Genomic DNA, 23,821 nt, shown 5'->3' on the forward strand with positions numbered 1-23,821 from the left:
AATGTTAAAATTACTTGCTTCTGGGGAAGAGAACATGAGCAGAAAACTGCTGTTTTTGCTTAAAAGCTTTTTTACTCCATTTGTCTTTTTAAACTGTGTGCCTATAGCCGGTGGCGCAAGCAGTTAAGTGCGCGCGCTCAGTTGCGGAGGCCTGTGGTTTGCCGGTTCAGATCCCGGGTGCGCACCCATGCACCACTTGTTAAGCCATGCTGTGGCGGTGTCTCATATAAAGTAGAGGAAGATGGGCATGGATGTTAGCCCAGGGCCAGTCTTCCTCAGCAAAAAAGAGGAGGATTGGCATTGGATGTTAGCTCAGGGCTGGTCCTCCTCACAAAAAAAAAAAAAAAAAAAAAAAATGTGTGCCTATGTTAATAATAAAATCTAATTTTATAAAAGTGAAAAAAAATGAAGGAATTGAACTAGGTAATCTCTAAAATTCCCTGCAGTGAATATTCCGTGAGTCTATGCCTCTGAAGTTTTGATCTGTAAAACAAACCCTGTCAGGAGATCAGTAAGAATCATACTGGTACAAGAATTTCTGCTCAGAAAAAGACATGGTGGTGATTTGAAACTTTCCAAATGATAGTTCTCTCTTGAATGGAGATCCAAGTGGCTTCCCCCCATTACTCTACCTTATCACCTGTGGTAGATTACAAAAATATCACAAATTCTTCTGCTCCCTATGCCCATGACCTTGCAATGTGACTTTGCAGCTTCTCCCATCAAGAGATGGAGTCTATTTCTTCACCCTCCTGTCCTTTTTACTCGATTTGACCAAAAGAATGCAGCAGAAGTGATGTTGTACCGGTTCCAAGCCTCGGCCTCAAAAATACTAGCAGACAATACAAGTGTCTGCTCTCGTTCTTGAAACTGTGCCAGTCTACCATCGTCACAAGCCAAGGATGGCTTCCTGGACAAGGAAAGACACCTGGCCCCACTGCCTCAGCCAACAACCAGTCGAATCCCAGGAGCAGAGCTACCCAGCTGACTTGCAGCTGACCAGACACATGAGTGAACCTAGTCCAGACCTGAAAAACCACAAGCTGTGCTCAACCCAAATAGAATCATGAGTTGAATAGGCCCAGATGTTTTGTTATGCAGCAAAAGCTAACTTCTATGTAGTTCCTTTATAATCTGTGATTACCTTTTATTTATTAATTTTCCTTTCCTATAACAAATACTGGTAGTTATCCAACGTCCATTTCCCTCCTTCTTTCCTATTAATAGAACCCCAAGTTTGTTCAGGAATTCATCCCTCCTCCATGAGACTCAGGAGCCCCAGAAGAAGACCCTGCTTAATTTAACCAACAAATTTCCATTCCCTTTGCAGTGATTGGATTAGGGTCAGTCCCATAACCCAATTGTGATCGATGGAACCTGAGAGGAAGTCTGCTGGAAGCTTCCGGGAAAGGTTTCTTGGTCTTAAGAATGTCACACGAAGAGATGATCACTTTCTCCCTCTGTATATTGGCATATCTGAAAGTGACACTTGCAGTTGTAGCAACCATCATGAAATTTCAAAGAGAATGACCTGAGAAAAAAGCCAGCACAATCAAGAAGGCAGAGCAAAGAGATGAAAATAACTTGAGTCTTTAACTTTTGTCCTGTGCTGTTGAACCAACCAGCCCTTGAGCCTATCCTACATATGTACTTATGGTTTTGCAAGATAACCTATTTCTCTATTGCTTAAGCCAATTTCAATTGGCTTTGTTGTTACTTACAGCTAATGTTATAATTAACATAACTCTCACTCAAATATAAACTCCAAGAGAGCAGGGAACATGTCTGTTTCGTTTACCACTGTATCTCCACTGTCTAGCCCAGCATCTACCCCCTAGTAAGCATTTAATAGTTATTACTGAATGAATGAAAGTGTATTATATCAATCATTTATTTAGGACATCTGGAGTTGACACTTGACTAGACAGTATAAAGATCTAATTAGGGAGCCTGACTACTATTTGACTGTGAGCCCCTCAAGAATAGGACTCTTATCTTTGCAACCTAGTCCCTGGCATACAGTAGATCTCTACACATTTGTTGATAAAGGTCCTTTCTCACAGAATTCTGCCAACTCTCCAGCAGGGAGTGCACACAACCAGGTGTTCTGGGCTCTAGAATTCTCCTTGGGCTCTTCAGCCCCTCCTTTGCTGCCTTGTCCTCTGTCTCCCCCACTTGGAGTCAAAGACCACAGCAATGCCTATGGGGAGCTCAGGAGAAGGGACTTTCTCATTTTCAGAACCTCAGTGTCTGTCGTGTCCCAGCTTCCAGCACCTGTCAGAGAGCACGTGATAGAACAGGCTTCTATCAGAGGAAGTTCGCTTTAGGTCAGGGTTAAGCAAATGTTTTCTGTGAAAGGATAGTCAATATTTTAGGCCTTCTGGGCCATAAGGTCTCAGTCCTGTCATGCCCTTGTAACACCAAGAACTGTGGAACCAACTGGCTCTGGAGCCTACACTTCCTCTATACTTCTGGTTATGTGAGATAGTATATTCCTTTATTGCTTACACCAATTTTAGCTAGCTTTATTGTTACTTATAGCTGAAGACATAATTAACATAATCTCCACAACTAGAAGATAAGCTCCAAGAGGGAGGGAACTTAATAAGTAAATAAATAAAAGAATGAAATGAGTAAAAGAACGGATGTGGCTGTGTTCCAAAAACTTTAACAAGAACAGACAGCTGGTTAGATTTGGCTAAGGTTCTGCTTTAGGCAAACAAGGCATTGCTTAAGGTAGTGGTTTTCAAACTTTGTGTGTCAGAGTCACCTCTAGGGCATGTTAAAACACTGATGGCTGGGCCTCACCTGAGTTTCTGATTCAGTAGGTCTGGGGTAACAAGTTAACGGTTGCCAAATAAAATACAGAATTCGCTGTATATCTTAAATATGAATTTCAGGTAAATGATGAATAATTTTTAAGTTCATCCCAAGTATTGCATTATTATCTGAAATTCAGATTTAATTTGGCACCCTGTATTTTATTTGCTAAGTATGGCAGCCCTAGACAAGTTCCCGAGTGATGCTGATGCTGCTAGTCCAGGAACCACACTTTGAGAAACACTGGCTTATATAAGCTCATACATATAGGAGCTTTGCTAGTTCAGAGGTCTTGAGCTGGAGTGAAATAAATACCCACCAGCCCAACCCAAGAATCTGAACACCCAGTGTGTATATGTGAACATGTGCCTACTTCATTCACGAAAGGGTTTTTTGCCTAGACTAGATACTTTAAATATGCCTTAACTTTCAACATTTATTTATTCATTGTGCACTTACTATATGTAAGCTTTTTTCTAGGCTCTAGACATAAATGAAAGAATAAGGAAGATCAGATCCCTTGCTCGCCTAGAGCTGACATTTAGTGATTATCTGGGGGTAGATATGATTGGGCATTCATTTGAGAAGTTACTGGACTGCACATTGTGAGGTATTTACTTCAGACACATAAACTATGTTGTCTATCACCATGGTTATAAACATGGACCCTGAAGCTAGAAATTAGTTCTAACTAATTTGAAAAACACTGTCAAAGAAAATACAAGAGGCTAGGCTCTGTATGTGCTAGGGGCTAAGAATATCAAGGCCAGTAAGGTAAAAATCTTCCCTTTCTTTTCCCAGGGCAGCTTTACATAAAGGAATAGGCCTAGTGGTGTTCAAGCATGCCTTCATCACTCTATTCACACACATGGCGGGGGGGGGGGGGAGGCAGTTCATATTGTCTGAAACTCATCAGACATTCATTTGAGCAAAGATTTCTTAGCTCATTTTTGTTCATTCAACATTTCATTGAATGCCTCCTATGAGCCAAACAGTGTGTTAAACATCAGGATTCAAAAAATAAGGAAAGGCTTCTGTGTTTCAAAAGCTCTTAGTCTGACACTGATTTTATAGCATAGGAAACCACAACGGTGCATTGCATTTCAATGGTATGCTAAAATGAGGAGGTTCAACTAGAGATATTATGAAGGGAAGCAGAAGAGAGGCAGTAACTCAGAAAGGTGGAAACTCTTTCCAGGGGACAAACATTTATTCATTTAAAAAATATTAACTGAGCCCCTACCATGTGCATGCAGAAAGCAGCTTAACTATCTGGAAAGCCTCTGCCAGGGAAGCAGCCTGGCAGGTGCTAGTCCCAAGCCTGGCAAGACCACCAGAAGGAAAGAGATAGAGGCATCAGCCCTTGAGGGGCCCCAGCAGGAAGAAGAATGGAGAGACTCCAGTCTATGTGGGACCAGCCCTGTCAAGTCCCAGTCTCTCTGCAGCTATCTCTCATGGATGTCCTTTTCTTGGTTGTGGCCCAGAAGACTAGAAAGCAAGGCCATAGAGAGAGGAGTCCTGACAGGAAGCTGAATCAGGACCCAGTCTGGGACCTGGGAGGAAACAATGCTAAATCTCAGCCTCAGAGGTGACCCAGCAGACAGCAGAGCTATTAATTCTCCATCACTCCCACCAAGTAGCCTTGGACATGAGTTTGGGAGGCACTAGTTAGCAAGAGCAAGAGTTTCAAATGACTGTGGAAAGTTGTGCTGCTGGGCTAAGATAAACTTAATATGTGCATTAGAATCATCTGGGGGAGCTTTTAAAAAATAATGAATTCGAATGTCTCAGGTTGGGACTCAAGAGATCTGTCATATGCTCCCTAAATGATTCTGGTGCACTCTCTTTCCACAGACCAGCATTTGGGAGCCATTGCATGACACAGGTTTATATAGGGGCCTAAGTAATGTGATGCTTTGCATACTTGGCCAATTAAATGTATAAATAAAGGATTCTCTTCTATTAGGAGCTCACATTTTAAGGCAAAGGTAACTTATTATTTTGGAGGGCCTTCACAAAGGGTTTTGACCTCTAAGAGTTACAAACATTCTGTTCCAGCCAGCTTTATTCAGGAAGTCGAAGGAAACAACGCAGAACTCTTAGGTAGCTACTCAGAACTGGGGTTATTAAGCCTTGACTTGCAATCAGTCTTTCAGAAGGATAAACCAAACCTTTTTTCATACAAAATTTTAGCAGTTTAAAAAGTGATTTTGCATCAAATAAAAAAATCAAGTAATGGCCAACATAATACCACACATTTCTAACAATCAATGATTTTCTGACAACCCACAATTTAATGGTTTTATAATTAAACACAAATATACACTCCCTCACTCATTACACAAAATGTAACAGAAATCACCCTACTTTTTACGTTTCACATTAGCCTGAGGTAACTAAAGCAAGGAGGTGAAATGAGCCTGCTTTCATTCATGTGAAGTCTTGCTCTGCATCAGAAAATAACCACAAAATACCAAGAATCTTTTTAGAAATCCACCAGTTCAATTCCAAAATGATAGTCATTTTCTACAAATCACAACAGGAGAAACCCACAGGTGATAAATGAAAGTAGGGGAAGTTACACACTTTACAGTGTTAGAGCTGTGCTCTGTGGTTAGAGACCATGTAGCATTTTTTTACTTATGCTTGTATTTCTGACAATGTGGGTCCTACTCCCAATCTCCTTGGTAAAAGCCATCTAGACTAATTTTCCCTAGATCAGTGTGTTTCAAACTACAGGTTGAGATCCATTATTGGGTTGTGAAATCAATTTAGTGAGTCACAACTGCATTACAAAAAAAAAAGAAATAGAAAATTTTAGAATAAATCATACATGATAACTGTATTGTTTCATGGAACTTTTTGTTTTAGTTATGTGTGTGTGTGTGTGTGATTGGGATATTATGTATAGTCTATTTCTTACTGTGGATTGCATTAAAAAAGTTTAAAAATTATTGTCCTAGATACCACATGCAAGCCTGAAGATACAATTAAGCAGAATGACTGTCCCCTTTGCCTCAAATGAACATCTTAATTCTTTAAGCACTTCTGGACAAGGTAACCATCAGTTCTTTAGAACTCTGCCCTTCTCAGGCATTTGCCTAAAAACAACTTTAAAATCATTTCATTTCTATCTAGGCCTTTTCCAATATTCTGTAGTAGAATGATACACCTAAGCAACATCCCAGCCTTTTCTTAGTCCATTCTTTTTCCTTCTAAATGCCCAAGACATCATCTTACTTGTCATTTCTGCAACAGCAACCACCTACTCTGCCTCGTGGGTTTCTTTAGACTCAGTCCCCTCCCCACAGAGCACAATATGGCTCCTAGCTTCTCCCCTATTTCCTATTGCTGAAACAAACACTGAATTATTTTTCTATTTTTTGGGTGGGGAGGGATTGGGGAGAGAAGGGGAAAAGGTGGAGAATTGTTCTATTCATTTTACTTAAACTGAACAAAGAAATCAAGATAGAGCCAGAAAGAGACTGATAATAAGACTAAATAGTTTAGAAAAGAAATGAGAACCTATCAACAGAGATGTCAGTGCCAGAAGGAGCTGCTGGGAAAAAGGAGGCACAGGACCTCAGGTCAGCCCCAGGCAGGGTCAGCTTCACAGACATGTGACCTAGGCAGTACAGGGCACTGAGCTCAGAAAGACCCCATGCTTGCTTTAATGCTCTGCTGTTCCCATCTTGAAATTCTTAATAATTTTATCCTTGAACTTGCATTTTGTAAGTAAAGACCGATGGAACAATGCGGCATGTGTATGATAGATGTGCAATATGCATGTCTTGTGTTCCTTGCCACTCTATTTACAGATAGCATTCGCAATTCCCCATGAGCAAAGAATTCCGTTGGACTCATAATGTGTGGAATTCAGTAAGACTCAAAATGAGTGCAAGGTAAGCGTGTTAATCTACAACTGATTAGGCAGGGGTGCTGACAGCCCCAAGAGGTCATCTTTCAGTTTGAACCAGGACTTGAACAAAGAAGACATGGCATTTTTGAAAACACCAACAACCAAGGAACCCTATTCTTGTTACTTCCTTGAATCAGCCAACCTCTTAACACTGAAGATGACAGAGAAGAAAAGGGAAAGATAGGGCAACCAATAGTCTGTTTTCCTTTTAGTTTCTCCCTACACACCAGTAAGTCAAAGGCAGAATGTTGGTAGAATGAGTGGTATCAAGAAGTGAAATAAAACGTTGAGTTACTTCTGTCCAGCGTTTCCACTGTACTGGTAAAAACAAAATACACATGAATGTCTGAGCTACGAAAAACCAATTACGTAAGTTGAATGATTCCACATAAGAGTTAATGCTTTTCCGTGGGACTACATCAAACTAAAAAGCTTCTGCTCAGCAAAGGAAACCATCAACAAAACAAAAAGACAACCTAACAATTGGGAGAAGATATTTGCAACCATACATCTGACAAGGGCTTAATCTCCAAAATATATAAAGAACTGATGCATCTCAACAACAAAAAAAACTACCAACCCAATTAAAAAATGGGCAAAAGATCTGAACAGACATTTCTCCAAAGAAGATATACAGATGGCCAACAGACACATGAAAAGATGTTCAACATCAGTAACTATCAGGGAAATGAAAATCAAAACTACAATATCACCTCACGCCCGTCAGAATGGCTATAATTAACAAGACAGGAAACAACATGTGTTGGAGAGGATGTGGAGAGAAGGGAACTCTCATACACTGCTGGTGGGAGTGCAAACTGGTGCAGCCACTATGCAAAACAGTATGGAGATTTCTCAAAAAATCAAGGATAGAACTACCATATGATCCAGCTATTCCACTGTTGGGTATTTATCCAAAGAACTTGAAAACACCAATTTGTAAAGGTACATGCACCCCTGTGTTCACTGCAGCGTTATTCACAATAGCCAAGACTTGGAAGCAACCGAAGTGCCCATCAAGGGACGAATGGATAAAGATGTGGTATATATACACAATGGAATACTACTCAGCCATAAGAAACGATGAAATCCAGCCATTTGTGACAACATGGATGGACATTGAGGGTATAATGCAAAGTGAAATAAGTCAGAGGGAGAAGGTCAAACACCGTATGATTTCCTTCATTAAGTAGTAGATAATAACAACAATAAACAAACACATAGGGACAGAGATTGGATTGGTGGTTACCAGAGGGGAAGGAGGGAGGGAGGAGGGTGAAAGGGATAATTCGGTACATGTGTGTGGTGATGGGTTGTAATTAGTATTTTGGTGGTGAACATGATGTAATCTATGCAGAAATAGAAGTACAATGATGTACACCTGAAATTTTTACAATGTTATAAACCAATGTTACTGCAATAAACAAAAAATTAAAAAAAAAAAGTTAATGCTTTTCCGTTTGCATTGAAAACTGTCATTATACAGTATGAAGATGAATGGTAAAATTCATGCTAATATAAAATTTTAACTTTACTTAGAATGGCATTAAAAAGCAAATAAAAAATACCTTGAAAAGTTGAGAAAGAAATCATAGAAAGGAAAAAGCTTTATATTTTAGTACCTTTAATGGCACTTTTTTCCTGCTTTTTAAACAAGAGGCTTGCATTTTCATTTTGCAATGGGCCCTGCCAATTATGTAGCTAACCCTGTCTACACACTAGAAATAGGACCAATAGCATCCTGTTCCTCTGGAATTATTCTACATTTCTTTCACAAAGAGCTGGGTGTGGAATCCTTGAAGCAGAGGGGGCTCCAGAAGACTTCAGTCTGAAATCCATAGACAGGAATCCTCAGTGTCCCTTACCCAGCTCTGGCATGTATCATGACTTTGGCTTCCTTGGGGCAATGAGCACTATCTTGGCAGGCATGGACAGTGTCATGGTGCTTAACACCTCCGCTGAGCAGGGTTTGTTGTCTACATTTGGATTGGAGGTCCGGGTGAGTTAAGCTTACTTTCAAAGGCGCCCTCACTATCCAAAGTGTAGTAACCCAGGAAGAAAATGGGCTCCAGGATGTGGCATTGAAGGGAGAACTCATGGATGATCACAGCACTGTAATACTTGTGGTGAATGACTGGAAGAGGGAGTTTAGATCAAGCATCAGGCCCTAGCTAGACCCATAGTGTAGGAATGCCAATCCTTGGGTCCCACTGTTTAAGAAATAAAAACACCCAGGGACTTTCACAACTTATTGTCCTTCAAAGTGTGGTGTGAAAGACCTTAGAACCACCTGCTGTCCTGATGAGCACCTTGCCTCACCACAAAAGGATACTATAGGACGTGGCATCAGTTGGCTCCTCACCCAGCTTGAAATAAACCATGGACACTTTTTCTCAGGACATGGATACAGACCAGGGTGAAGTTCTGGGCTTGGTAGAGACTGAAGCAGGCTGGCACTTTAGTGGCACTGACTGCAGTGGAAGTAGGAGGAGACACGATGGTAAGGAAGATGCCAGAACCATCTCTCTCCTAGCTCTATCATATATGCCCACGTGGCACTCTTAGATATCATGGTAGCAAGTAAAATAATTACCTTCAAATATTTATTCAGCAGCTACTATGTGCAAGATACTGTTATAGGTACTGGGGTTATACCAGTGAAATAACAGAAAAAAAAAAAAACCCACCCTCATAAAGCCTATATCCCAGTGGAAGGAGAAATACAACAAACCAAATAAGTCAATTATTCACTATATTAGTATATTGAATATTAGTATATTCAGTATATTGAAATGGAGAATAAGCAAGGAATGAGGAGAGCGAGTACAGTGAGGAGAGTTGCAATTCTACATGTGGCTCTTTTATATTCTCTATTGGAGAATTCTGATATCTGAAGTCTTGGGTAGTCTAAATATATTATGTATTATTTCAACTGTCAAGCAGCTTCTTTCATTGTCTATCTGGTCATCTTTTTTTTGTGTGTGTGAGGAAGATCAGCCCTGAGCTAACATCCGATGCCAATCCTCCTCTTTTTGCTGAGGAAGACTGGCTCTGAGCTAACATCCATGCCCATCTTCCTCTACTTTATATGGGATGCTGCCACAGCATGGCTTGACAAGCGGTGCGTCGGTGCGTGCCCAGGATCCAAACTGGCGAACCCCAGGCCGCTGCAGTGGAGTGCACACACTTAACTGCTGCGCCACCAGGCCAGCCCCTGGTCATCTCTTATTGTGAGCTATTTGGTTGACCTAAATTTTCAGCAATTTTAGGGGCCTCCTGAAGATTCTTTGTTTTAATAGCTAGTATCCACAGCAAGGATTAGCAAACTATGGCTTGTGGAGCAAATATGGCCCACTGGTTGTTTTCATAAGTTTTATTCAAACACAGCCAGGCCCATTCGTTTACATATTGTCTATGGCTGCTCTCACACTATAGCAGCAGAGCTGAGTGGATGTGACAGAGACTACGGCTCACAAAGCCTAAAATATTTACTATCTGGCTGTTTACAGAAAAGTTTGCTGAACTCTGATCTACAGGAACTGAAAACAAAACTGAAATGGACACTAACATATAGTGTCAGAGCAAGCAAATTTGGTACAAGCTTTATAAAAATACCCTCTCATTCAGTAATTAATTCTGACAAATGAACCTAAGGAAATAATCAGAGAGGTACATAGACTTGTGTGCTGGGCTGAAAATATTATAAGTAATATATATCATAAATATAAATAACAGCAAAAAATTGGAAGCAACATGTCCAAAAAAGTATTAAATAATGGTATACTCATGGAAATGTATTAAAAGATTTATAGAAAAAGGCTCATGAAATCTAAAAACTTGACAAAATTCAGTCTTGTGTATTTTACCCTGGCTCCCCTCATTTTACCTCCTGCCTTATCTTTACGATCACTCAGGCTTTCTTCATTCTTTCTGCTTCAGGTTAACGCCTCCACATGTCATCTTGGTCCTAACTCTTTGGGATTTTCTGGTCTTTTATATCTCAATTTCATTCTTGTTACTGTTTTTTGTCCATAAATATAAGCAAAGCACCCTATGTTTGAGACAAAACAACCAACTACTCTCATCCCTGATATCCTCAATCTACTTACTTCTCTTAAACAATTCCCTTCTAGAAAAGGAGACAATAACCCACTATTCAGATATATTCACTATTTCTTTCATTTTTCAATCCACTGCACTGAAGCTTCTATGTCCTCTCCTCTCTTGCTCTAATAATATTTCCATTAAGATTACTAATGGCCTAGCTGCAAACTGGATGGCAACAATAGCTTTTAACTGTAAAGACAGGTTATTAAAACATTATTATAGGGGCCAGCCCAGTGGTGCAGTGGTTAAGTGCGCGCGCTCCACTTTGGCGGCCCGAGGGTTCGCTGGCTCAGATCCCGGGCACACACCGATGCAATGCTCATCAAGCCATGCTGTGGCGGTGTCCCATGTAAAGTAGAGGAAGATGGGCACAGATGTTAGCCCAGGGCCAATCTTCCTCAGCAAAAAGAGGAGGAACATTATTATGTTACAATTCTATCGAATTTTTAACATAACTACTTATTATAAAACTATTACAGAAGAAATACAAAACCACAGGAAATACAATTTCCAATAAAGATATGGGTTTAGCATGGTATGTCAAGTACTGTTCTAATTGCTGAACATGTATTAAATCCTTTGATCCTCATAATTATCATTGGTAGGTATTATTATTTCTATTTCACACATGAGGAAACTGAAGCACAGAGATGTTAAGTTACTTATCCAAGGCCAATTAGTGGCAGAGCCAAGATTTAAACTCAGTTTAGTTCTAGAGCTTACACTTAGTCACTACATTACATTAGCTCTCTCCAGTTAAGTGAACTACAAAAAACAATTATTACAAAAATATAAGGCATAATTTTATTACTTTCAACATTTCTTTTCATCACAATGAAAATAAACTAAAATAACACACAGCTTTACAAAAATAAATTTTTATTAAAAGCAGTAGAGTCTGAGCAGGAGACAGTACAAAGAGTGTAAACAATGTAAACATCACTACATTCAGCTCAGCCTGATTGAATGCTGAAAGACAACTCTAAATGCTCTATGTGCCTTTACTAGCAAGATACATTAATTCTATTGTACAGAGAAAACACACTCTAATTTTGATTAGGAAAAAGTATTTTATCGAAGTCGGTCCCAGCGCCAAATACTGGCATCATCACAAACAGCTATAAGAATGCTGCTATCCCTGCTAAAACTGGTTTGTCGAATAGCAGCACCACATTTATGATGAGTCAGTGTGGTACATCTAGGGAGAAAACATGACAACAGGTTAAATACCATACATACATAATGTTGCCAATATCTAACTTAAAACAATGAATTAGAAAATGAATAGATGTTGCAAGTCATACAGAAAGCATTCAAAACCAGAACATACTTCACTAAAAGCTCAATCTCAAATTTCATAAAATTTGGGTATGTTTTAAATTCAAGAGGCACCATATAACTTACATAAAAAGAGAATTAACTTGTCATCAAAGTACTCATGAAAAACAATCATTATTAGAATAAAAAAGAAATACTTTAAAATAACTGAGACATGTAAATGTTACAAATGATTTAAGGATGACATTGCAAGTATCATTAGTTCCTCTATACTGGCATAACATGTTGGAGAAAAAGGGAGAAATTATGACCAGGTAGTTCTAAATACTTACTTGGCTTTATGAGGATCTTCTACTTCTAAATCCCAAACATAAAGTTTGCCAACCTGATTGCCCAATGCAAGCATCTGTATAAACATTTTAAAAAACATCTAATTATTAAAATAAGCTATAAAGATTTCAAGCAATCCTAGGACATCTTTTTTATTTCAGAAAAAACTCAACTCCTGCCTCTGCTATGCTCTTGATTATTTCTTTGTATCTTATATTTCTGATTTGTAAATGGGGATAAGAGCAACTTATGCTTACAGAGCTGTCTTGAATAAATTAAGAAGGCGTTTTGCAAATTTATAAAGGGCTTTACAATTTACATTGTTAGCATGCACTCTTTATTCTGCCTTGAAGAACTATAGCAAAAGCTATAGAAAACTCTTCCAAAGCTTTCTTACAGAAATAACTACACAGGTAATTTGTTACCACAAAATCCTAACACCAAATTTCTTTAAAATTTTAGTTAACTAGTATTTTGTCTCTTTCATGTTGATTTTTCTCTAAGTTTTTCTAGGAAAAAGCTACATAAAAAGATCAAAACATTAAATCTTAGTAACATATGTTATGGAAAGTAAACACCTAATTGCCACCATTGAAATCTGTCAATTTCATTTATAATAAGCACTGCAGATGGTGTGCAGAGCCACAAGGGTAGAATAAATAATGTCAAAGGCCAAAGCAATTAATACACAACATCAAGGCAGATTATTAAAGGAAACAAAACACAGATGCACAACAGAGAAAACTAAAATTGCCCTGGTTTTAAGTAAAATATATCAAAATGTAAAAATATGTTGCTACCTTTTGCCAGAAATCCATAGAAAACCTCATGTACCAAATGTCACACTGGCTGTAATCAAATCGCCCAAGAATAGTCACATTAGACTCACTGGGTTTAATTTTATCTATATCATCTTCCATTTTGCCAGGTTTCCAGCACACGATGGCGTTTTCACAAGACTTTAAAAAAGAGAGCAAGAAATGAGAAAAAAGGAAACGTTACTTGTAGAACTGAATTTTAAATATTAAAAACAAAGCTTTTCCTCTACTATCATTTTAGAATTGACAGCTCTTAGAACCTAGTTATCCATCTAAGTACAGTGATATACATTCATTTATATTTACAGAGTCATTGTCCACACTTGAGGACAAGAAGTCTGATTATCAACAGATTTTGACAATACAAAAGCATTACATTGTCTGGAACATTCATGTTGGAAGTCACAATTTCTCTTCTAAGCCTAACCAAATTCAGCTCTAGATACTTTAGCATCTAGGGACTTGAAGTGTTTTATAGCAAAGGTAAATTACAAGCATCGTATTAGAACACATGGCTCTTCAATATGGCCCCTGCTTACATCACTAGTTTCATCTTTTCCCGTCCAAATGCCCAGTCCACTTCTAACCCCACGTGGTTCCCTTTATCTGGTTAACTATTATTCCTTCATCCCGTGTCTGCACTACATGGTAGGTGCTCAAAAGATGTCATAAGAAAGCTAATGAATTCACAGAAAGGGCCTCGGAGATCCGATTATATAGAAGCCAATAAAAGCAGTGATTTAACATCAAGACATTGATGCAGGGACGGGATTGAAATAGGCTGAGTTACACCTTCCCTATCCCCCAACATCGAACCTTTGCACACATTCTACTTAAGCAGCAAGTGGTAAAAAATACAATGGAAGAAAAATTGCAAAACAGTGGGCACTCTTCATATTACTGTTTAAGTCAGTGGTTTGCCCATTAAGGGACATTTAGCAATGTCTCTGGCCTTTAGCAAACAGAGGCTAGAGATGCTGCTGAACACCTTACAATGCACAGAACAGCCCCTCCCACAAAAAAGAATTATCTGACCCAACCTCAATAGGGCCAGGATTGAGAAACCCTGATGTAGGTGAAGAGTGCCTCCTGGAGTTTTACAAGTTTTACAGCCTACACAATCACATGCAGCAGCCTCGTGGGGTTCACTGGCATTTAAACAGTTTAAGAGGGGCCGGCCCTGTGGCGTAGTGGTTAAGTGTGTGCGTTCCATTGCTGGTGGCCCGGGTTCGGATCCTGGGCTCGCACGGCTGCACCACTTGTCAGGCCATGCTGTGGTGGCGTCCCACATAAAGTGGAGGAAGATCAGCATGGATGTTAGCTCAGGGCCACTCTTCCTCAGCAAAAAGAGGAGGATTGGCATGGATGTTAGCTCAGGGCTGATCTTCCTCACAAAAAAATAAAAATAAAAAAAATAAACAGTTTAAGAGCAGGGCCACAGGAAGATTAGGGAGGGGACAACACACTTTTTACTTCTCTGCCTTTTTTAGATTATGTAAGTTCTTTACTGTAAAGTACTTTAGATCACCTCGTCTGATGACTCTTAAGTAAGTGTATAATTGGACCAATAGCCTGCAGAGTTTTCTCAAAAAACTCATCTTGGCCCCAACTCTACTGAATCAGAATCTCTGAGAGGGGAGGCTGAAGCAGAAGAATTGTAAAATAGCTCTTCAAGTGCTTCTTACTGTCTACATTGGTAAAGGATCCTTAATTAGTAGAGCTCCCTCATGGAGAACTAAAGCACAGCAAATAAAAAGAATTTGCCCATGCTAATGGATGGCTGCACTCAAAAAAATCATCTAGAGAGCTTTTTAAAATTACAAATTCCCAAGTCCTTGTGCCAGATTTAGAATTTCTGGGGTGAGGCCTAAGAATCTATTTTTACAATGTTCTCCCAATGATTCTGATGCAGAGCCAGATTTGAGACCACCAATAGTTCATTCAGTTCAGCTTCCCACCGAAAATGCAGAAATCATTTCCTATCGTCTGATTCAGTTGTAAGAGCTGAAATTTTAGATGTACTGGCTTTTTACGTCTGATTCCAAAATAAATGGAGTAGATGTACTTTTCCCTATTTGTCCCAATAAGCAAAGCTTAAAAGTCTGAATATCAAATATAAAGCAAACGTAAGACTCTGAGAGGAACAGAGAAGGCAGATTGGTAGGGCTCCTGGGACAAGGAGAAGGTTGAGTTCCCTTTCGCCTCATTTACGTATCCCAGACTGCTAGAGAAGGCAACAATTCAGCAGTGCTAATCGGTGAAGACAAAAAACGCTCCAACAAAAGCCTGTTCTCTCTAGCCAAAGGACCAGTAAAGTGGCAACCTAGCAAGAGAAAAAATTTTCAAACACTCTACTTCAGTCAAATACCACAGAAAAAACTGTGGACCTGCTCCCACACAGCCCAGCAAAGGCCCAGTGGGGAATCCTCCGGTGGTAACTAAGCACCTCAAGTGTATACTCCTGACTCCTCCCTACCTCTCAGGGTAATGAGGTTCTCCTCCTCTCTGGTTAGGGTCCTCCTCCTCTCAGAAAAGGTCCAGTGGAGAGTCAGAATGTTCACAACCACCCATTAACTGCACTGTCAGTGGAGACCACCTGGGGAGCAGTATTGAGGCATCCCAGCCTCTCCCAGCTAGGGTGGTGTCACCTGAGGCCCAGTGGAAAGCCTGAACTCCCACCCCAGCAGTAATGAGATACCATCACCAAGTCAACCAAGTGGGAAACCTAGACTTTCCCTGCCACTTGCGAATCATGAGGCAGCATTCCCATTCCCCAGCTGAAAATTTATCAGATGAAGCCTGCTGTAGAAGATCAAAATAAGATCCAGAGTCTCATAACATATTACCCCAAAATCCAGACCTCAGTTAAAAGTCACTTGTCATACCAAGAAATGTAAAAATCTCAACTTTAATGAGAAAAGATCAATAGATGCAAACACTGAGATGACATAGGTTAGAACCACCTGACAAGGATTTTAAAGCAGCCGTCACAAAAATGCTTCAATGAGCAATTAAAAATACAATTAAAACAATAAAAAAAAGTCTTAGTGAAGAAATAAAAGATAAAAATAAAACGGGAATTTTAGAACTGAAAAAAATGATAACCAAAATAAAAAACTGAAGGCTCAACAGCAGTAGAGGAGCAATGAAAGAGTAAATTTAAAATTAGAACAACAGAAATTACCCAACCTGAACAAGAGAAAACAGACTTAAAAAAATGACAGAGTCTCAGCCACCAAGCAAAAGATCTAACATTCATATCATTAGAGTTCCAAAAGGAGGGGAGGAAGAGAGTGAGGCTAAAAAAGAATTTGAATAATGGCTGAGAAGTTCCCAAATTTGGGACAAATTATGTCCCCAAAAGACATAAACCTACTACAGATTCAAAAGGCTGAGTGATAGGGGGTGGGGGGTTGGCACAAGGGGTGGAGGGATGCACTTATATGGTGACTGACAAACAATAATGTACAACTAAAATTTCACAACTAAAAAAAAAAAAACCCAAGTGAACCCCAAAAAGATAAACTCAAAGAAATCCATATCAAGATACATCATATTCAAACTTCAGAAAATTAAAGACAAAGAAAAAAATACTGAAAGCAGTTAAGACAGAGAGAATACCTTACCTACAGGGGAAAAATAATTCCAATGATGGCAGATTTCTCATCAGAAACAACGGAGACCAGAAAGAAGGGGCACAACACTTTTCAAGCGTTTAAAGAAAAGAACTGTCAACATAAAATCCTATATTCAGTGAATATACCTTTCAGGAATGAAGGTGAAATGAGGACATTTTCAGACTACAAAAAACTAAGAAAATTTGTCACCAGCAGACCTACCCTAAAAAAAAGGCTACAGTAAGTTTTATGAACAGAAAGGAAATGATATAAGAAGGAATCTTTGAATATCAGTAAGGAAAAAAAGAACAATGGAAAAAGCAAAATAAGTAAATACAGTATTTTCCTTTTCCCCTTAAGTTTTTAAATTATGTTTGACGGTTGAAGCAAAAAGTTTAATATTGTTTGATGTAGTTCTCAATTGTAAAGGGAATATTTAAGAAAATTATATTATAAATGGAGGACAAAGTGATGTAAAGGGAAGTAAGGTTTCTACACTTCACTCGAAGTGGTAAAATGCTGATGCATAACAGATTGATATATATATTCACATACATATCATATAGATAACATCTAGAGCAAACACCAAAAAAGCTACACAAAGAAATATACTCGAAAATACTATAGATAAATCAAAATGGAAATTCTAAAATATGTTCACATCACCTATAGGAAATTAGAGGGAAAAATCCAAGGAAATAAAAGAATGAAAAAAGAAAGGTAGATTTAATGTAATAACTGACATGTTAAGGATGAAATATAAATGGTCTGAATACACCAACTAAAAGACAGTTTGGCAGAGTGGATTAAAAAAAATATGACCCAACCATATGCTATCTACAAGAAACTTATGTCAGATATAACAATATATGTAGATTAAAACTAAAAGGTTAGAAAAAGATATACCATGCAAACATTAATCAAAAGAAAGCAGGAATGGCTATATTACTATCAGATACAGGAGACTTCAAAGCACAGAAAATTACCAGAGATAGAGATGGGCATGACATAATGATGAAAGGGTCAAGCCACCAAGACATAGCAATACTAAGTGTGTATGCACCAACCAACAGTGCTGCAAAATATAGAACCGAAAGGAGAAAGATAAAAATCCACAACTACAGCTGGAGACATCAATATCTGTCTCTCAGTAATTGATAAAACAAGTAAACAGAAAATCAACAAAGATACAGAAGAATTCAGCCACACCATGAACCAACAGAATCCAACAGATATTTACAGAACACTCCACCCAACAGCATAAACATTCTTTTCAAACTCCCATGGAACATACCCCAAATGGGCTCATACAGCAAATCTCAAGAATTAAAAAAAAATCGAAATTATAAAGAGTACATTCTGACCACAATAGAATCAACCAGAAATCAATAAGAAAAGAAAATCTCCCAACACCTAGAAACTAAACAACATATTTCATGTCAAAATTTATGAGATGCAGGTAAAGCAGTGCTGACAGGCAAAGTTATAGCACCAAATGTTTCCATTAGAAAAGAAAAGTCTCGGGGCAGGCCCTGTGGCCTAGTGGTTAAGTTCAGCATGCTCTGCTTCAGTGGCCCAGGTTTGGTTCCTGGGCACGGACCTACACCACTCATCGGTGGCCATGTTCTGGCAGCGACCCACATACAAAATAGAGGAAGACTGGTACAGATGTTAGCTCAGGGCAAATCTTCCTCAAGCAAAAAGAGGAAGATTGGAAACAGATTTTAGCTCAGGGTGAATCTTCCTTAGCAAAAAAAAAAAAAAAAAAAAAAAAAAAGTCTCAACTCAATAAGCTCCCACCTTAAGAAACTGGTAAAAGAAGAGCAAAATACACCCACAGCAAACAAGGAAAGAAATAAAGATAGGAAGAGATAACAGAAAAGTTGACAAACCTCTAGCAAGATGGACAAAAGAAGAGTAGACATAAATTACCAATTTCAGGAATGAAACGGGCTATCACTAGAGACCTTGCAGATATGAAAGGATAATAAGGGAATACTATCAACAACTCTATACACATAAATTTTACATTAGATATAGGAATGGACCAATTCCTCAACCAGCACAAACTACCACAATTCACCCAATATGAAATAGTGAATTTGAACAGCCCTTTAACTATTAAGGAAATTGAATTTGTAATTTTAAAACTCCCCCTCAAAAATTTCTAGGCCCAGACAATTTAACTGGAGAATTCTACCAACCATTTAAAAAAGAATTAACACCAATTCCATATAATCTCCTTCAGAAAAATAGGAGAGAAGACTTACCAATTCATTTTACAAAGCCAGTATTATTGACAACAAAACCATACAAAAACAGTAGAAAAAAGAAAACTTCAGACCAATATCATACCTCATGAATACAGACACAAAAATCTTTAAAAAAATATTAGCATACAGAATTTAGCAACAAATAAAAAGAATGATACAGCATGACCAAGTAAACTTATTCCAGGGATATAAGGCTGGATCAATATTCAAAAACCAGTCAATGCAATCCACTGCATTAACAGGCTAAAGAAGAATAACCACATGATCATATCAACTGATGCAGAAAAAGGATTTGGCAGAATTCAACCCACACTCATTATAAAACTCTCAAAAAATAAGGAAAAAGGGACAGTTCTCAACTTGACAGAGAAAATCTACAAAAAACATACAGTTAATATACATAACTAAAAGACGAATTCTATCCCCCTTAACATCAGGAACAAGTCAAGGATGTCTGCTCTTAACAATGCTATTCAACATAGGACTGGAAGTTTGCCAGTGCAATAAGGCAAGAAAAGGAAATAAAAAGCATCCAAATCAGAAAGGAAGATATAAAACTGTCCCTATTTGCAGATGATATGATGGTCTACTTAGAAAATCCCAAGTAATTAACCAAAAAACCCTCCTAGACCTAATAAACAGTTCAGCTAGGTCCCAGGATTCAAACTTAATATGCAAAAATCAACTGTATTTCTATATACTAGCAATGAACACATACATATGGAAATTAGAAATACCATTTATAATCACTCAAAAAAAGAGAAAGGTATAGATCTAACAAAGCACGTACAGGACTTGTATGCTAAAAACTACACTGGCCCGGTGGCACAAGCGGTTAAGTGTGTGCGCTCAGCTTCAGCGGGCCAGGGTTCGCCAGTTCGGATCCCGGGCGCGCACCGACACACTGCTTGGCAAGCCATGCTGTGGCGGCGTCCCATATAAAGTGGAGGAAGATGGGCATGGATGTTAGCCCAGGGCCGGTCTTCCTCACACACAAAAAATTAAAAAAAAAAAAAACAAAAAAAACACAAAATGTTGACAATAAAAATCAAAAAAGTTCTAAGTAAATGGAGAGACATATCATGTTCATGGATTGGAGGACTAAGCAGAATAAGACACTAATTCCCTACCAAACTGATATATAGGTTTAACACAAATCCAATCAAAATCCTCCCTCCCCCCAAAACATCTAAGCAAGATTTTTCATAAATGCAGACAAGGTTATTCTAAAATGTATATGGAAAGGCAAAGGAACTAGAATAGCTAAAATAATTTTGAAAAAGAATAATAAAGTAGAAGAAATCACTCTACCAATTCCAAGACTTATTATAGAGCTACAGTAATCAAGACTATGTATGTAGTACTGATGGAGGGAACAGAACAGAAAAACCAGAAACAGCCTCACACAAGTATGGCCAAACAATTTTTGACAAAGGTGCAAAAGCAATTCAAAAAAGAACGGATAGTCTTCAACAAATGGTGCTGGAACAAGTGAATATCTATAGGTAAAAAATGAGCTTCTACCTAAGCCTCATACAAAAATTAACACTACAAAACTTTTAGAAGAAAACATAGGATAAAATCTTTAGGACTAGGGCTTGGTGAGGAGCTTTTAAACACAACATCAAAAGCATGATCCATAAAATAGTATTAAAAAAATCAATAAATTGAACGTCAAAATTAAAAACATTTGCTCTGCAAAAGACCCTGTTAAGAGGATGAAAAGACAAGCTACAGACTGGAAGAAAATATCTGCAAACTACATATCTGACATAGGATTCAGATTTAGACTATACTAAGAACTCTCAAAACTCAACAGTAAAACAAAAACAAAAACAAAAAAACAAAAACCAATCCAATTAGAAAATGAGCAAAAGATATGAAGAGACATCATCAAAAAGGATATGTGGATGGTAAATAAGCACATGAAAAAGATGTTCAACATCACTAGCCATCAGGGAAATGCAAATTAAGACCACGATGAGATATCACTACACACCTATCAGAACAGCTAAAATAAAAAATAGTGACAATACCAAATGCCGGCGAAGATTCGGAGACACTGGATCTTTCATACATTGCTGGTGGGAATGTAAAATGGCACGGCCACTCTGGAAAATAGTTTGGCAGGTTCTTAAAAAACTAAACGAACTTAACCATGACCCAGCAATTGCCCTTCTAGGCATTTATCCCAGAGAAATGAAAACTTAAGTCCACACAAAAACCTGTACACTATTGTTCATTAGCAGCTTTATTTGTAACTGCCTAAAACTGGAAAGGACCGAAATGTCCTACAATAGATGATAGTTAAATAAACTGTGGTGCATCCATACCATGGAATACTACTCAACAATAAAAAGGGAGAACTACTGATACACACAACAACTTGGATGGCATTATACTGAGTGAAAAAAAACAATCTTAAATCTTAAATCCCATACTACATTCTTTAAATGACAAAATTCACACGTGATAAAATGACATAGAACTATACACACACATTATACAATGTCAATTTCCTGGATTTGATATCGTATTATAGTTATATAAGATGTAATCACAAAAGGGGGGAATTGGATGAAGGGCAATATGGGACCTCTCTGCACTATCTTTGAAACTTCCTGTGAACCTAATTTCAAGATCAAAAGTTAAAAAAAAAAAAAGTAAAACTATACCCATTAGGCCAAGAAAAAAAATAAATCAGGCTCTGTCCAAGAAAATGTGAAATGTCCTGAAATCCACATCAAGAAAAGAAGCTGGATAGCAATTTCCAAATTTGACAATCCTAAATGTTAAGATGACATCACCAACTTTTCTAAATTATCAGCAAAAAGTATATACATCAACATGCTAGAAAGGGGTTGGCAAACTACAGCCCATATGCCAACTCCAGCCACCAGTTCTGTACATACAAGTTTATTGAAATGGACACAAACATACAAAAAAACACTACTGGCTTTAGATATTGGTTATTTTACAATAACATCGGATATCAGAGAACAATATCATCTTACAAATTAACAGGTTTCATCTTATTAGAGCACAAATTTTAATAATTCATCGGGATGTTTTATGCCTAAAACAAGTTTCCAAATCTATCAAAATATCGTGAGACTTTAAAAAAAAAAGCAATTTCCCATCTGCCATCCAATTTACCAAACTGCATAAAAAACTGCGCTCCCTGCAAAGTTCCACCTCACACAAACAATGGAAGTACAGCTTAATAGCAGTTACTATACCTTGGAAAGTATCAAATCACCTAACCATCGCACACAATCGACATAATTCCTATGTATGTCTCTGGTAGAAAAGTCAGGAAAGTGAATTTTCTGAGAAATAAATGGCCTGAAATGGAAACGTCAAAAGTTAAGAGAAAAAAGTATAGTAGAACCAGACTAATTTTCATTTTTGGATTTATAAAACTCTGAAAAATAAATATATGACTACTAATTCTTCTGTGTTCCTCGAAAACTGAATACCTCTTATCTGTTTGAGAGCTAAAGTCTCACTCCACTTTTATGTCTACATTTTATTCCATTATCAGCTCTCAATTCAATTTTATTTTTATCCTATGAAATTTCATTTATAAAAATTGCAGCTTCCTGCCTTACTATACATAGGCCAAAATTAATCACTTCAATTCTGGCTATCCTAACCAATGATAAGCAAAGACATCTGGTTACAACACTGAAAGTTTCTCAAAGGAAATACTAAGCTACCTACTCAATCCTTTAAAATTAAGCATTAATGGTCTATCAAAGTCAACACATCTTGATTATTTCTTTCTAAGAACAATTCTAGGACACATCACTCCAAAGGCTGCTAAAGATAAGGTTAGATGGGAGTCCTGCCTTGAGCAACAATTTCTGAAAATGATATCTGATAGGAATTTGACATTTATTAGTTAGGACTTTTCCTGTATTTAGGAAAGTAAAATGTGACGCCAATTTCTCCTTAAAGATGTTTGTGAGAAAACCAGAAACTAGAGAAGTTACTACCAATTCTGTAGTTAATTCAAAGTATACCTAACATCTAATATTTCTAATCTAGTAAGTGATTCAGTTTTTATATTGAAATAACTGTAGAAGTATGATATACCATGAATTAGTTGTGTCTTGGGCAACTCACATGTCCTCTTCTTTACCTTTTCCCTCATATGTAAAAAGGATGTTGGGCTGAATCATTTCAAATATTCCTTCCAATTCAAATTCTGGGATCTTTTCTTTATTAAAACATTAAAATGCTATTAACGATCTAATATAAATTCTTTACTCTGCTGTAATTATGCTAATTTCTTTTTAGCCAAATACATATTATAATCTGTGATTAAACCTCTCAAAGAGAAGACCAGTATAACTCACTGTTATTTTCTATAAAGTGTGAAATACAATTTCTAAGTATTCCAGAGATTTAGAAAATATAAAAACATAAATTTAGTATTTTAATAGCCCTTGGTGTTTTAAAATAGAAATATGAAAGTTGTACTAAATTCTTAGAGACCACTGAGGTCTGATGAATGTTAATGAATTGAAATATTTACTGACAGTTACAAATTTAACAATTTATTAATAATCTGGCTTGATAACCAGAAAATAAACTCTAGCTCCTTGCTAAAAAGTGCAAACCTTAACATACACAAACATATGATAGTTATACTGA

At 37.7% G+C, this 23,821-nt stretch overlaps 1 protein-coding gene across 4 annotated transcripts in view; it reads right to left on the reverse strand.

Moving 5' to 3' along the window:
- Nucleotides 1-11,708: 11,708 nt before the first annotated feature.
- The window catches only part of EED (embryonic ectoderm development), a 31,313-nt gene continuing 19,200 nt past the window's right edge, over nucleotides 11,709-23,821 (reverse strand). For 2 of the 4 annotated variants that reach the window (XM_058545459.1, XM_058545457.1), the window contains 5 exons: nucleotides 22,402-22,507; nucleotides 21,199-21,273; nucleotides 13,255-13,413; nucleotides 12,457-12,530; nucleotides 11,709-12,044 (listed from right to left, as the gene is read on the reverse strand). In XM_058545459.1, coding sequence (XP_058401442.1) covers nucleotides 11,918-12,044; nucleotides 12,457-12,530; nucleotides 13,255-13,413; nucleotides 21,199-21,273; nucleotides 22,402-22,507 — 541 coding nt within the window. In that variant the 3' untranslated portion in view covers nucleotides 11,709-11,917. The remainder of the gene's footprint in view (nucleotides 12,045-12,456; nucleotides 12,531-13,254; nucleotides 13,414-21,198; nucleotides 21,274-22,401; nucleotides 22,508-23,821) is intronic. The other 2 variants (XM_058545458.1, XM_058545460.1) reach the window with 2 other exon arrangements.

This window comes from Diceros bicornis, chromosome 7, assembly GCF_020826845.1.
Source record: "Diceros bicornis minor isolate mBicDic1 chromosome 7, mDicBic1.mat.cur, whole genome shotgun sequence".
Taxonomy (NCBI): domain Eukaryota; kingdom Metazoa; phylum Chordata; class Mammalia; order Perissodactyla; family Rhinocerotidae; genus Diceros; species Diceros bicornis.